Below are 15,099 nucleotides of genomic sequence, written 5' to 3' on the forward strand. Positions count from 1 at the left end.
TGGTGCCCCTCAGGCTCCTCTCCTAACGTCAGTCCCTGCTCTAAACATGCCAGGCTGTGGTGGGCGCTACTGGGAAGGGGTGTGTGGGAACAGGAGCACAAACACTCCTCTCCACACGAGCAGAAGCAGAGGCTGCGCTCTTACGGGATGTGGTCAATATGTGCGATTTTAGGATGATGTAAAAGAAAAACCTCTTCTGAGATGTGCTTCAACAGTGTTCAAATCTGTATTATTACTTTGTGCCTCTTATTTTAACTGCGTACTATGGAACTTTTACACACACACACACACACACACACACACAGAAAGAGGTAGAAGAGCACCATGAAGTCCGGGGCATCCATCAGGTAGCTACACTAATGATTAGCATTTTAATGATTATATTCTACCTCGTTTTAAAGCCTTGAGTGGGATGATTCTCTGAGCGGTTACAGCCGAGCTGTTGTTTTCCACAACCGCAAAACGAAGAAATATGAGGTCTTCAAAGTGAACCCGGAAGAGAAACTGTTCGTTCCACATGGGGTTCAGAGTGTTCCGGTGGATGGGCTTTGTGCGGAAGTGGCAGCTGTCCAGGGGCATGCCCAGGACGTCGACTTCGATGCACGGGCTCCCCGTGCTGCTGTTTGGACACACGTTTTGACCAGAGACGATCTGAGGGGGAGAAAAGGATCAAGTCACCGAAGATGTCAAAGGAACAGAGCAACCTCTGCGCCTCATCGCTTCCCTCCGGGACGACAGGGAACATTCTAGGATGAATGTGGTAAATGGTTAATAAAGTTGCTAAAAAAAAAAAAAAAAAAGTGATTGTAATTGGGTCATCACATCACATCAAGTGAAAGCCTATTTCATCCATAGCATTCACCCGACCGTAACCTTCCACTATGAAAATGACCAACTACTTTCAAAAACTAAGCAATCAAGATGATTGCATTTCTCAAGAAAGCAAGAGAAAAGGGACCGCGGGCAATGTAACTGAGAATCGTACTAACATTCTGTACAAAAGGTTTTAGGTGGATATATTTGATATACCCCAAATCTTTTTCGTGAAGACTTGAATTTTGACGCAAGTCCCAGGGAGTGTTGTTAAAAATTAACCCACAGCCTTCTGTAAGTAGATGGAATTATACTTGATTCCAGCTGAAATGGTCAAACAGAAAGGGGCGGCTGCCCTGGTCTTGGGGCCAGCGAAAAGCAGTTTGGGAGGGAGGAACACATGTGAGGGGGATCCCCTGGGGCTTTGAGGTGTCATGAGCACAGGCTACCTGGCAGTCTTCCTTTGCAGCCAGCCAGACAAGATGTGAAGATGGAGAGAAGAGGTAGCTTCGTCCCTCCCTGATTTTTCTATCACCATCTGGCAGTTTTCTCTATCAACTAAGTAGGAGTGAAAGAACAGGGAATAAGTCTGGATATTGAGCTACTGGGGCTCAGCTGTTAGGGTCAGCCTGTGGAGTTCTGATGACTAGTTAACTAGGTAATAAAAGGAGTAAGGAGAGCCCAGGAATGATAGTTAATCTGCAAGGAGAAAAGATGTTTAATTGATTTGTATATTGAGGCCTGTCTGATCTTGTAAGGACTTGTCAGAGTTTAAGATGATCTGCTCTAACCAGGAGCTCAATGTTTATGGGATCCACTCATAGTTATGATGCCCAGGGGTGGGAGGACAGAATTACCATCATCAATACGCAGGTGAAGCCGGGACCTCATAAGTTCACCAACTGGGCTCTCGCAGATAGAGGGCCTGGTGAAAGTGTATCGAAACCACAGCCACTGCTTTCTGAGAGGTAAAGACATTCTTTTCGGAACAAAATCTGCATGAACAAGACTGTGACACAAGACCTTTGTAATGCCTTGAATTCAAGACCAGTTCATATTCAGGAAGTCTTACAGATCTTACTATATTCTGACAACAGAGGCCATGCTTACAGTTAAGGAATAGACGGCAGGCTCCATGTTGTCCAGGTCTCTTTCCAAGGGTGAAAACTTTTGATACATGGGACAGTTCTTGTCCCACAGAACTGGGGGTTTCAGAACATAGCCACAGCCACCGTTGGCCTCAAACATGGCAGCATTTAAATGTAAGGGGAGATCTGCAAAATAAAGTAAAAATTGTGTGTTACTTGGTGGCTCACGTGTCATCTCACACATTTACTTTCAAGCTCAAAAGAACTTTGGATCCACTTTCCCCTAAGCTGAAGCATGAAGAGATAACTACACATTCACGGCATAGACTGTGTGCCGACCACACCTGAGGCATAGCCAGTGACGAGACGCGGGATCAGCCTCTGAGGAGCTCACGCTCCATCCCACATTCTGCCACTTAAAAACTTATGCAAATAAAAATTCACAACATCCACCCAGAAAAATCCGTGAAATACCTCACTTTGTACTGAATTTTGGAAAGGGATAATGGCATTTTCTTATCCCCACGCACCAAACATTGTAGACAATCATATGAATAATCCTGGCTTTTTCAAAAAGAAGATGAAATCTTAGGAACACAAGAAAGGTGAGGAGAATAGCCAGAAAAATTTAAAAAATTGTCTTTGAAATCTCAATTTCAACCCATAAATCGCAATACGTCTACCTCTTTTTTTTTTTAATAATAGTACTTTTTTTTAGTAATAGTACTTCCCTATGAAATGTACTTCCATCATGTCCCCAGTCCCCACAGTCATAAATGCCTGGAACTCTCACAACAGCTTCCAGTGTCTGGTGGCCAAATTTTATTTGGCATGTTCTCTGATGAACAACTGGACCCCTGCACTTGCAGCCTCTTCCACATTCAAAGGCTCATCCAATGGCAAAAGTCTGTATAAAAGTGGCCCAAATGAGCAGTTTATGAGACACACCTGACAAATGTTCCTTCTGATAGATTCCTCCCCTGTGCAGAGTGAACTTGCTACATGGACCAACATCAAGGAAAAGTGTGGTCAGCACCACAGAGCAAGGAGAAGTTGGCTTTAACTCGTCTCGTGTGTAACATTTTTCCGTGTACATGGAGGTTGGCTGGGGCCATGTGCAGGAATTGTGGGGGGAAGATGTCTTAGACACAATGAAAGCTCCAGGGGCCTCAGCCTCCTTAGCTACAAAATTAGCACCTCTGGACCCCACCTCTCAGGCTCAATCTGGTCCCCATGTGACTGATTCATTGAGACTACGGAGGGAAGCAAACTAGCTCACCCAGCTGGTAAACATGAAATGGAGAAATGTTCCTCATGAAATTAGAGCAGCTCCCACTCACTGTGCCCTTCCCGTGCACCAGCCCCTGTGTGAAGCACCATGTGTGCATCAGTGCCTCCATAACCCATGGGGTAGCTTCTGTTAGTTCTTTCATTTTTATGATGAAGAAACCAAGGCACAAGAAATGAACAAATTCAAGGCACGTGGCTCGTGAGTGGTGAGTTGGAGTTCACACTTGAACAGCCTGACCCAGCTTAACTTCGGAACCATGTAATAATGTATACTTTCATTAACTACTGAGTCTGAACCGCTGAAGCCATGTAGTCTATATCTCAAGGGGTGTCATAAAGATAAATGAGATGATGAGGGAAGGTCCCTACCCTGACACGTGGCACACAGAAGGTGCTCAATAAACAGTAGTCATTAAATATGACTATGATGTCAACAGCCATTTGGGTTTGAAGTCTGATGGCATTAGTGATGTGTCTATCCTTAAAGCTTTCCAAAATCTGAAAGTGCTTTGTCTTAACTAAAATCCCATTTGGTGATCCACTTTGTAAAACAGATCCACGTGGAGATGCTCAGTTGGGATAAAGGTGGGACCTTCAAGCCCAGTCCTTCTCTGGTCCTACGGCTGGTCCCAGATCTTCATCTAGGGATATAGTTCTTTAAAACCCTGCTTCTAACCAATGGTCAGAGTACGCAGGAATCTGTCTAACCCCATCATCCCTCTTAGTCAATGCATGTGATGGCAGATCAAGCACAGCATCACCTTAAAGTCTTCCATTCTTTTAAAAACTCCATAGTAACTAGACACCATTCTCATAATATTTTCCCTATATTTGGGGGCTGGAAAAGTCATCATAAAGAGTGTGATCAAGAAAGCATAATAAATATTACTGGAAGCTTGTCTTTGGACTAGGGCTGAAGGTCTATATACTTGTAGGTCCTAGGACATGATGCAGAATATATTCTGCCCGAGATGGAAAGAGTGTTGCAGGACTGTTGCCAGCAACAACCAGGGTCTGTCTGCACACAGCTTCAGGTGAGTTTCCCAGCTCAAGAGTTGGTTTTATTGAGGAGACATGGGCTACTCCCGGTTCTAGATAACTGTACACCTTCCAGGAGTTGAAGGAGCTATTAGAGTTCCTGGGAAGAGATCAGCCTAAGTCTACAGACACCCCTTTGTGGCATCAGAGTTCCCTGAAATTCAGGAAGTGGTAAGGTAGATGAGAGCCATACAAAATATCTGGAGACTAAAGGGACAACGGGAGGGGGGTTCTGTTTTTTGGTTAGGGCATTTCATGGAAAATCAAGCACTCCCTAACCTAGAAATTCTTTTCAAAAATTAAAAAATAATGATTCCAATGTTGACTCTTATCTATTTGGACTCACATCCACAGAGAAGTACCTAGAAGAGATCTGGACCAAAAATCACAAACCACAGGTTCAGACTGCAGCAGGGGTAATAGATACAATCTGTTTCGGCTCAGTGCAGCATGCATTTATTGAGCACCTAGTGTGTGCAGGTTATGATGTGGTTCCACCCTCAATTTGAGGAAAGAAGACTACAGATGAACGTTTTACAGATGAACAACCTGACACTGCGTGTAGCTCATGCTCTGTACAGTGTGAGGAGATGTTTATCATTGCTTGCCGTATTGAAATCAAGAGAGGATTTATGGCAGTACTCTGTACTGGGAGCTGGAAGGTTTTGCAGAGAAACTTGATGGACTACATAACACAGCCATCTGCCCCTTCTGAGTGCAGGAGCTCCAACACACTCTCTGGCTTGATTGGGGTTGGAAGAGAAACCTTCTGGGGTGAGTGGAGGCCTCGCGGCAAGCTCAGTGCATGGTTTAGACTGCGGGGGGGCTCAAGGAGGGGCCGTTCCTGTGTCCCCTTCAGCCGTGGCTCCCTCTGCCGTCAGCGTAGCCAGTCTGTCTGCAGCAGCCCTGGCACTTCAGGAGAAAGGACACATCCCAAACCAAATGTATTTCCATTTCCTTGAGAAAACCATTTTGCTAGTTATTTCAGTTTACTTAAAATATTTCAGGATCATAATAACCAAGGGGACCAGTGGACACAGGGCTAAGGACAGGGCCAGAGATGTGAACCCACAAGCCACTTGGGACAGATTGAAAAGAAATTTTTACAACTTTGAAAATATTTCATTATTATTTCCACTTGTGAGTCCAAATCATACTGTTTTCATAACTTATCAAAAAACACTTACGGCAGTTAATGTTTTTGGAATGCTTTCTATGTGCCAGGCACTATGTTAAGTATGGTACTTCACTTGCATTGGCTTACTTAATATCAGTTGAAAGAAACAAATATTAAAGGGCATAAAAACAGGACTGGTATCTGTGACCATATATCTGTGGGGTCAACCACAGACGGACCCTGTTGGCACCAGTGCCAGGCTGCTTGGTGGTCCCAGGACTAACGCTGTGGTTTGAACTTGGCTGGAGACAGGGCTGTGATGATAGGTCAGCATGGTTAGTGAGGATCTGATTCGGTTCACGTGAGAGGAATGGGGTGGCCGCTCCACTCTTCAAAGGAAAGACTCTGGTTTTTGAATGAGCTTTTAGAAAACACTTAAACATTTCTCTTTTATTCTTTCCTCCTCCTCTGTAACTTCCTCACTCCTCCCCCAATCAAGTGGAAACAAAACACTTTAACCTCTAAACTCACATAATCCTTGAATCTATTATTATAAATCATTCTGTAATGTGGAACAAATTAACTGCTCTGTGCCTTGGTTTGCTCATCAGAGAAACGGGGATCCTAAAAGTACCTACCTTGTAGGGTTGCTGTGAAGATTAAATGAGATAATGGGAGGGGGTCCAAGAATTAAGCACAGTGCCTGGTGCATGGTGAGCCTGCCGTAAATGGTAGCTCTTACCTGGAGTTTTAGGTCTCATCAGTTCCCCCATTAGGAGAGTCTCATCCCCAGTGGGGAAACACAGACATTACTCTCTCTGTTCATGTGGTTCACTCCGGTTTTCTTTGTGTTAGCCACTCCTAGAACACCGACCATTATTCTCTATCTCAATCTCAAAGGGAAGACAAGAAGCTCTAATGATTTTAACGTGCCAAGTGTTTGAAGCCACACTACTTTTTGACAGCAAGAACAAAAGCTTAGCAAGAGAACTTACTAAAGGGTATGAGAAAATCTCTACCTCAAAGATCTTTAAAAACAAACTGGACATAGCCCTATCAAGAGCAGTCAAATGTTTAAAAAAAATGCTTTTAAAAAGGGGGCAGGAACAGGAGATAATTAGGGGCCGCTTCATGGTTCTTATCTATTGCCTCAATCAAAACATCCAGGGCACAATTCCTTATCAAATTCACTTCTGTTTTCAGTCCTCTGCAGTCTACCCCTTGCATATGGTGTGCCCCGTGTGGAATCTGGCCCCCTTCAAACAATATTGCTTGTTGCACTACATTTGCTGAAACATAAGACGCAGAGGAGAGAGGTGGGGAGGCACCCTTCTGGGGGAAGCAGGCCCATTACCATCTGTTTGGTAGTTGAGCGCCACGAGCTGTATCCCATGGAGCCAGAACATGAGGGGATTGGGGTTGGAGGAGTCGATGCGGGTGGCAGCCGGGTAAGTCCTCAGCAGCTGACAGGCGGTGTGCTGGATCAGTTTCTGAGAATACCTGCGACACAGACGTTTGGCGGCATTTTCATTCAGCGATGAGATATGGTAACATTTGGGAGTTCTAATGATAGCGCTGAGGGATGTGGTTGGGTTCAGGGGGGAAGAAGATTCCTCCCAGGCCTGCCGCATTCCTTCACAGGAACCTAAACCCCCAAAAGATTAGCCTCAGATTAGTGCAGAAAACTTTACAAATTTTTAGAAAGATAAACCTGAACAACATCCCAATAGGCAATCATAACATGTAACACATCAGAATACATCTTGCCTGTTTCTTGTGAGCTAGTCCACTGCCTTGAAACAAAATGGTAGCAAGTGTGTTTTAAGATGAGTGTAACAACGCTAATTTAAATCCAAAGCCCAGAAGTCCTCTGCTTCGGTATCTCATCTATTCTGTGGATAAATTTGCACAAATACACAACCACACATCCCCAAGGGTGTTCACTCTAGCACTGTTTTTTTTCTTTAAAATGGCAAAACAAAACAAAACCCCAAAACCGAAAACTCCCAAACTGATGCCATTACCACCCCACTCCCACCCCCCAGAAAGCAACCGAAATGCAAGGAAGCAGTTAAATAAAGGACAGTCTATCTACACAACAGAATACCATGGGAGCATTAAGGAGAATAAGGTAGATATGCATAGAAAGCTATGAGGAAATTTACAGCAAGTATAAAAGTTATACAAGTCTCCCTGATTTTAAACTATACTACAAAGTTATAGTAATCACAGTAATATGGTATTGGCATAAAAGCAGACACACAGATCGAATAGAGAGCCTAGAAATAAACCCACATAAATATGGTCAATTAATTTGTGACAACAGAGCCAAGAATACACAACAGGGAAAGGATTGTCTCATCAATAAATGGTGTTGGGAAAACTGGATATCTACATGCAAAAAGGATGAAACTAGACCATTATCTTACACCATACACAAAAAATTAAATTGAAGTTGTTTAAAGACTTGAATGTAATACCTGAAGCCACACAACTCTTAAAAGAGGACAAAGGCAATAAGCTTCCTTACATCAATCTTGGTATTGAATTTTTGGATCTGACTCCAGAATTAAAGGCAACAAAAGGAAAAATAAACAAGTGGGACTAGGTCAGACTGAAATGCTTCTGCACAGTGAATCTACGAATGGGAGAAAATATTTGCAAGTCATATATCTGATAAGGGGTTAATAGCTGAAGTGTATAAAGAACTCAAATAACTCAGGAGCAAAAAAAAAAAATCCATTTGTTTAAAGAGTGGGCAGAGGATTTAAGCAGACATTTTTGCAAAGAAGACACACAGAGGGCCAACAGGCACCTGGGAACATGAACATCGATAATGGGAAAGGGAAACCCAAGGAAAGGGAAACCCAAACCACAATGAAATATCACCTGGTAGAATGGCTATTATCAAAAAGACAAGAAATAACGAGTGTGGGAGAGGATGTAGAGAAAAGGGAAACTTCACACACTGTTGGTGGGAATGCAAACTGGTGCAGCCACTATGGAAAACAGCAGGGAATTTCCTCAAAAAATTAAAGATAGAACTACTATATGATCCAGCTAAACCAATTCTGATATAGTTATCTGAAAAAAAAAATAAAAACATCAATTCCAAAAGATACATGTACCCCAATGTTCACTGCAGCATTATTCACAACAGCCAAAATATGGAAACAACCTAAGTATCCGTTGAGGGATGAACAGATAAGGAAGACATGGTATACATATACACAGCAGAATACTACTCAGCCATAAAAATGAAGGAGATCCCACCATTTGTAACAACATGGATGGATTTTGAGGATATCATGTTAAGTGAAATAAGTCAGAGAAAGACAAATACCACATGATTTCACTCATATGTGAAATATAAAAAACAAAACAAACACAGAAAACCAAGCAAATCTCCTGGATACAGAGAGCAGATTGGTGGTTATTGAAGGGGGAGAGAGGTGGGGTGAGTGAAGGGGGTCAAATGTATGGTGATGGATGGTAACTGACTAGATTTATTATGGGAATCACTTTGCAGTGCATACAAAGATCAAATTACTATGTTGTACACATGAAACTAATATAATGTTATATACAAATTTGACCTCAAGAAAAAAAATGTTATCCAAGTATGTTCAGTTATATCCCATTTGGATTATCTTAAAAAGAATCTTATTTTTCTTGAACAAAACACAATAAACTTAACAGTGGTTACCTCTGGGGAATAGAACTGGGACATGGAGAGTGGAAAGGAATTTTAATAATATTCTGAAAAGTTTGGGTTTTTAACTATGGGAATTTATTACTTTTATAATAAAAAGTAATTAGAAATAAAATGGATATATCTTCTGAAGTTATAAGGATGAAGAGTTATAAGGATGAAGAGTTCCAAGAACAACTAGAATGTTCCAAGGTGGCTCCAATTTTTACTTTTGAGGCAAACACTGTTAGAAAGTCTTCAGTGAAATGTTATTTTTTAGGAAGTTAAGAGTGTAAAATTGTAATTTAAAATATATTGGTATCACACTTAGATAACACAACATTCATGAACATAAAAAAAGAAATTAAAGTTCAAGGGAAGTGCTTAGACGGTCAAGCATGGGAATCATCCAGCATGCAGAATTGGGCCAAAATATTGGAAGAAGGTGACTTTACTTTTTCCAGATGCTTTGTTAAACGATGCTGTCTCCCCAGGGCTCATTCTGCCCGGATTGTTGCCAAAAATGGACTTCCTGCTTTTCCTTTCTTTTCCTCTGCTAGAGCCAGATGCATTCAGAGTTGACAGGCCTGTTCCCATAAAATGAAAATAAATAAGCCAAAAACTACAAGCAAGGGAACTCAACATTTTCCATCCCCGTTACTGTTTATTTTGAAGTCCTACTACTCCCTTGTAGCCCTGGGACAGAAGACCTACTAGCATTTTTAGTGTAGTTAATAATAGCATTGCAGGCATGGTAGCAAAGCTTCTCTGTCTCTGGAGGCAAATGTGGCAAGATCATCACAAAATCACACACACACATACACACACCCATTTGATTGTACACCAGAAAGATTTTGAAAAACTGTAGGAAAAGAAAGTTCCCCGGTCAGTATTTAATTATCAGAACCTAATTACTCAACTCAGAGCGATGAAAGAATGAGTCAAAGCCTGAGCTTCAGCGTCACACTGTCTGGTTCAGTTCCTGCTAGTGGCAGGTTGGCTTAACGTTTCCCTTCTCCGTTCCTCAGTTTCCTTATCCACGAAATGGGTGTGATGACTAGAACTTGCTCACAGGGTTAGCCTGAGGGTTCGGTGGGAAATGCTGTGGTGACGATCCTGATGGTTCATGGCTTCTCTTGCTTACTCCTAATCCTGACCCTTCCTGCCTGGCACAGAGCCAGGGGGTCAGCAGGAACTTCATAAGAGTTTTGCTGAATGAGGAAATGAAGGCGGACCTGGCTCCAGTGCAGGGAGAGTCCTTTAAAAGCACCCACAAAGCCAGAGTTGCCTCCAAACCCTACAGTGTGTACAACTATACCACTAGAAAGTCACTCCTTCAACTGAAGCAGTGGTCAGGAGGTCCTCTTTGAGATGAAAATACACCTTCCAAGAACATCGGCAAAGACAGGCTAAGGAGGTGCTTAATAAGAGCACTGATGATGGGGTTCACACCCTGTTCCTAGTGGCGTCACCTCACATAAATGACTTAGCCTCTCGGCATCACTCCCTCCTCACCTGTAAAAGGGTCGTGGGTAGGGCTGAATGAGCTCATGTGCATACACATACTCTGTAGAGTATCTTGCTCAGAGAAAGTGCTCAGTTCATAGCAGCCGTGGGGCTTCTAATTTTTTTTTTTCCCCTCTTAAGTATCTGTAACCACAAAGATGCACACACTTGGACTAGGAGGTTCTCATGCTTTATTTTAAAATTTTGTGTGAATTTTGCCCTGTGCATAATGATCTAACAGCAGGTTTTCTCCCAAGGGGCTAGAGGAAGGGTCCTGTTCATTCTGGCGGTTTTTTTTTTTGTTTGTTTGTTTTTTTAATATTATTTATTTATTTATTTATTTGACATTCTGGCGTTTTTGCACACATCCTGGCACGCGTCAAAGGGCATGTGGGCCCTTTTGTGAAGAACCTGGTCATTCCCTTAGGGTAAGAAAGAAAGAAAACAAGGGCTGGGTGGTCAAGAAAAGGGAATGAATCTGGGGAGGCCCAGAGAAGTAACTGAAAGAGCAACAAAGAGCCTTTTTCTGCCCTTTTGGCCCATTTACCAATGACAACCACCACCACTCCCAGAGAGAATTTTTTTTTTAGATAGTGTGCTAATCACACCATATACTTTGCTGCTAATTTTTAAAAATATTTTTTATTTATTTATTTGACAGACAGAGATCACAAGTAGGCAGAGAGGCAGGCAGAGAGAGGGGGAAGCAGGCTCCCTGCTGAGCAGAGAGCCCCATGTGGGACTCCATCCCAGGACTCTGGGATCATGACCTGAGCCAAAGGCAGAGGCTTTAACCCACTGAGCCACCCAGGTGCCCTTTGCTGCTAATTTTTATAACCATCCTGCAAGTTAGGACATACTATGTCTTTTTTTTTTTTTTTTTTTTTTTTCAGATAAGGAATTGGAAGTGCAGAGAAGTTATGTAACTGTCCGGTCAAGGTCACTGAGGAGTTGAGTTCTGCCACTGAAGCAGGTTCATTGTCTTGGGGAAATTAATTTTACTTCTGGGGAAGGTCATACCACATGATCTTCGTGGTGCCTTATTGCTCTGAAGTTCTTTTTTGCATGTGGCTCCTTGGAAGGGACTTGCAATGGTAAAGGGGAGATGCATTGAAATTGGTAATGTAGCAAAATTAAAGTGGATAGTGTAGTGAAATAAACATTTTATGGTGTTTTCCCCATGAGCAACTAAACAAAGCATAATAACCATAAATATTTAGAAGCTCTTAGGACAATGATTCTGATAGCATGGTTTAGTTAATTTTGAAAGGAAATAAACTTGGGGAGAAAAAAAAGGTAAGAAACCTCAATCATACACACACAAAAAGAAACCCAAAACAAAATTAAATGTAGTATACCTATAAAGAACATGTGCTATATAAACACTTTAAAAAAAACCCAGCATTCGGGGCACCTGGGTGGTTCAGTGGGTTAAAGCCTCTGCCTTCGGCTCGGGTCATGATCCCAGGGTCCTGGGATTGAGCCCCACATCGGGCTCTCTGCTCAGCCAGGAGCCTGCTTCCACCTCTCTCTCTCTGCCTGCCTCTCTGCCTACTTGTGATCTCTGTCTGTCAAATAAATAAATTAAAAAAAAAAAAAAACAGCATTCTTGGAATTTTAAACATAAGCCAAATAACCCTTAGCCTGTGCCTTGAGTCAGAAACTGGACCCAGTGACCTTTTGGCTCTCCCACAATTCTCTATTGGTACAGAAACTTTCTTTCACAGTGACTTCAAGTATCTTTGGGAATTTGTGCTCTTTAATCTGTGCTTGAGAAGAAAAGACAAAGCCCGTGGCATGGCTTGGGTGTGGTGGCTGCTGAACTGATAAAGAACAAGAGAGCAGTGATTCTCGAATGTAAGCATGTGAGTGACTCTTGATTTGTGAAGGCAGTGGTGCTCACACGTGTTCCATCCTAAAGGACAGGCAGGCCACGAGGCTCCTTGGCAGGAAGTGGGTTTTATCCCACATGCGTATGGTTTCCCCAGCTGCAAATATGATCCTACCGTACTTACGTGACAGAAAGTCACACTCTGTGAAACTACACCTAAATAGCTAGGTTCTTACATTTCTTTGAAAACTCTGATTGCTACTTATTAATCATATCTTCCTCAATGGCGTTTGCTATCAGATAAGCAGCAGAAGCTGCCAGAAGTTTAAAAACAGTTTGGGGGAGAAAACGTGAAACTGAGGACGTTCTATCTGTGATTTTTTCCCCTGTGTGTGAAAAGACCACTATCACCTAATTTTTAGCCTAATCCCTTTGTCCTGTGTGCAGAGTAGAGTGTGAGAAGTGGGGCCTCTATAGGAGGCCCCTGGAGGCCAGGATCTGCATTCCCATGCAGGCCCGAATTGTTAACCCCCTCGCTCCAGACTAAGTTTAAAAACCCCATTTCCCAACATTTAGATGAATCTCCTGATTCCAGCTGCTCTCCCGTTCTTAGAAATTTTGCACAAGAGGATCCTTTTTCAGAGTCTAAGGAGATGCATTTTTCTGACTTCCATATATTTATGGACTCTCCTATTTGCCCTGTAGCCCCTGCTGCCCCATTTGTGGGATGCAATTGGGTGACAGCACTGAGATCATCCTTCAACAAGAGGGACAGAGTTGTGCAAGGATTAAGAGCAGGGCTTTGGAAATAGACAGGCTTCAGGATCACAGTTCTGCCTCGTATTAACTGAAATGCATGTTTTTCGGGGGAGGAATGGTTCATGAATGATGAATCATTAAGTTCGCTGTACTTCTAGAAATAGCAAATTGGGGAAACTTAACTCTCATACTGAAATCCCACCCTTGGCCCTGTGGTTCGGGTGGAGCCTCTCTACCCAGCTCAGAGATGGGGAATGTGCCATAGGCCCTAGGTTGTTGGAGCTCTCCATTCCCTGCGTCACAGGCACTGGTTCGGGAATGGGCAAAGGACTCAACGGAAAACAATGAGATGGGTGCTGAAATTTCTGGAAGAGGCTGTAAGACGGAAGCTGATCTGGAAACACGTAGTGTTAGCTTGCAGCAGCCACCTTGCTACCACAAGGGAACAGGCCCAATCCAGAGGAGGCAGAGGGAGAAATGGGGAAAGAGAAGCCCTGGATCAACCTATACCTGAAACTTGTGTATCCCTTCATGTTTCAATACATGAGCCAACACATTTCCCTTATGCTTAAGTCAATTTCTCTACCACGTTCAAACAAAAGAGTCTTAGCTGATACATTGTGAAACCTTGGACCAATGTGTCTCTCTCAGATTTCGTTTTATTTAAAATCGGGGATAAACCCATCCATCTCGCAGCATTATCAGGAAGTCAGTAACACTGTGTATGTCAAATACTTCTCACAAAGCCTGCTACTGAAGGGCTTACTAAATTTTAGCTATTAGTTGTTATGAATATTATTATTATCATTATTATTAGCTATTATGAAAAGATATGATGTCTAGAAAACAAACATTTTATGGTATTTTTCCTCATGACCATCAAAGCTAATTAATAATAATAATAATATTAATAAATATTTAGGAGGTAGTATAACAGCAACTTCGGTCACACAATTTGGTTATTTTGAAAGCATTTGCAATGTCCAATTAAATAAACAGCACATTTTTATCTTTGGGTATCTTTACATGTTGTAGATGATACTGCCTACCCTTACCTGGAAATTTTACAGCTTGGCAATAGATGACAAGGTCAGAAAGCTCTGGTGCAATCTGTCTGCTTTCCTTTTTATTCTGAGGAAGATAAAATTCTTCCCCCAATTCCATGTCATAAACCTATCAAGGGAAAAATGATAGCAGTTTACACAGGAAGTGTATGCCCACCCACCTCTGAAGCCCCGAAGATCTTTATCTGTTCCTTTCTCATGTCTTCAGTGTGTTTCACATTGCTCTGTATCCATCTACACACAAAAAGTCCCAACACCTTTCCCAGAGTCAGAACTTTCTGATAGCCAGCAATGAGCCTAACTCATCCTTCATCTTCCCTTGGGGCACAGTCCAGTGTCTTAAATGTGGAACAGTCAGTGCATGCTTGTTGAATGAGACATGACTGAGTATGCATCTCTAGGGCTCAAATTTTTGGCTTTATTATCTGGCTCTCCAACAGTGTCACTGCAACTGTGTCTGCAGATCTGCTTGAAGGCAGGATCTGGGTATCTCATTTAGATTTCCATTCTCTTTATCATTCCTCCATGAACACTTAACAGTTTGGGTCCTGTTTATTGGCTTGGTCATCCCAAACACTTTAAAAATTCTAGAAATTCCTTGCATGTAGCAGGCTGTCCTCTTGGCCTAAATGCCCTGTTTTTGTCTGCTTGGCCAGATCTTCTTTTCTGACATTATCGACATCATCCCCCTGATGCTCCGATAACACTGTGTAGTCACTGGCCTTTGTATTCAGCTACAAGCTATGTTTACGTATTTCTCTCCGTCACTAAACCACCTTTCATGCCTGCCACCACAGTGCCTGCCACACTGTATGCTTCTGCAGCCATTGGTTGGATGAACCAGTGACTAACCTTCTACAAATGGCAGGTGTGTGTCCCATAGCATCACCATGTGGGCTTTG

General features: G+C 42.6%; 1 protein-coding gene across 4 annotated transcripts in view; it reads right to left on the reverse strand.

The window, feature by feature from the left end:
* PLCE1 (phospholipase C epsilon 1) overlaps nucleotides 1-15,099 on the reverse strand; it is a 311,110-nt gene that overhangs the window by 19,545 nt on the left and 276,466 nt on the right. For 3 of the 4 annotated variants that reach the window (XM_032836091.1, XM_032836082.1, XM_032836107.1), the window contains 5 exons: nucleotides 14,189-14,306; nucleotides 9,493-9,624; nucleotides 6,701-6,991; nucleotides 1,924-2,087; nucleotides 390-651 (listed from right to left, as the gene is read on the reverse strand). In XM_032836091.1, coding sequence (XP_032691982.1) covers nucleotides 390-651; nucleotides 1,924-2,087; nucleotides 6,701-6,991; nucleotides 9,493-9,624; nucleotides 14,189-14,306 — 967 coding nt within the window. The remainder of the gene's footprint in view (nucleotides 1-389; nucleotides 652-1,923; nucleotides 2,088-6,700; nucleotides 6,992-9,492; nucleotides 9,625-14,188; nucleotides 14,307-15,099) is intronic. The other variant, XM_032836099.1, reaches the window with a different exon arrangement.

This window comes from Lontra canadensis, unplaced genomic scaffold, assembly GCF_010015895.1.
Source record: "Lontra canadensis isolate GAN:19392208 unplaced genomic scaffold, GSC_riverotter_1.0 scaffold3, whole genome shotgun sequence".
In the NCBI taxonomy this organism is placed as follows: domain Eukaryota; kingdom Metazoa; phylum Chordata; class Mammalia; order Carnivora; family Mustelidae; genus Lontra; species Lontra canadensis.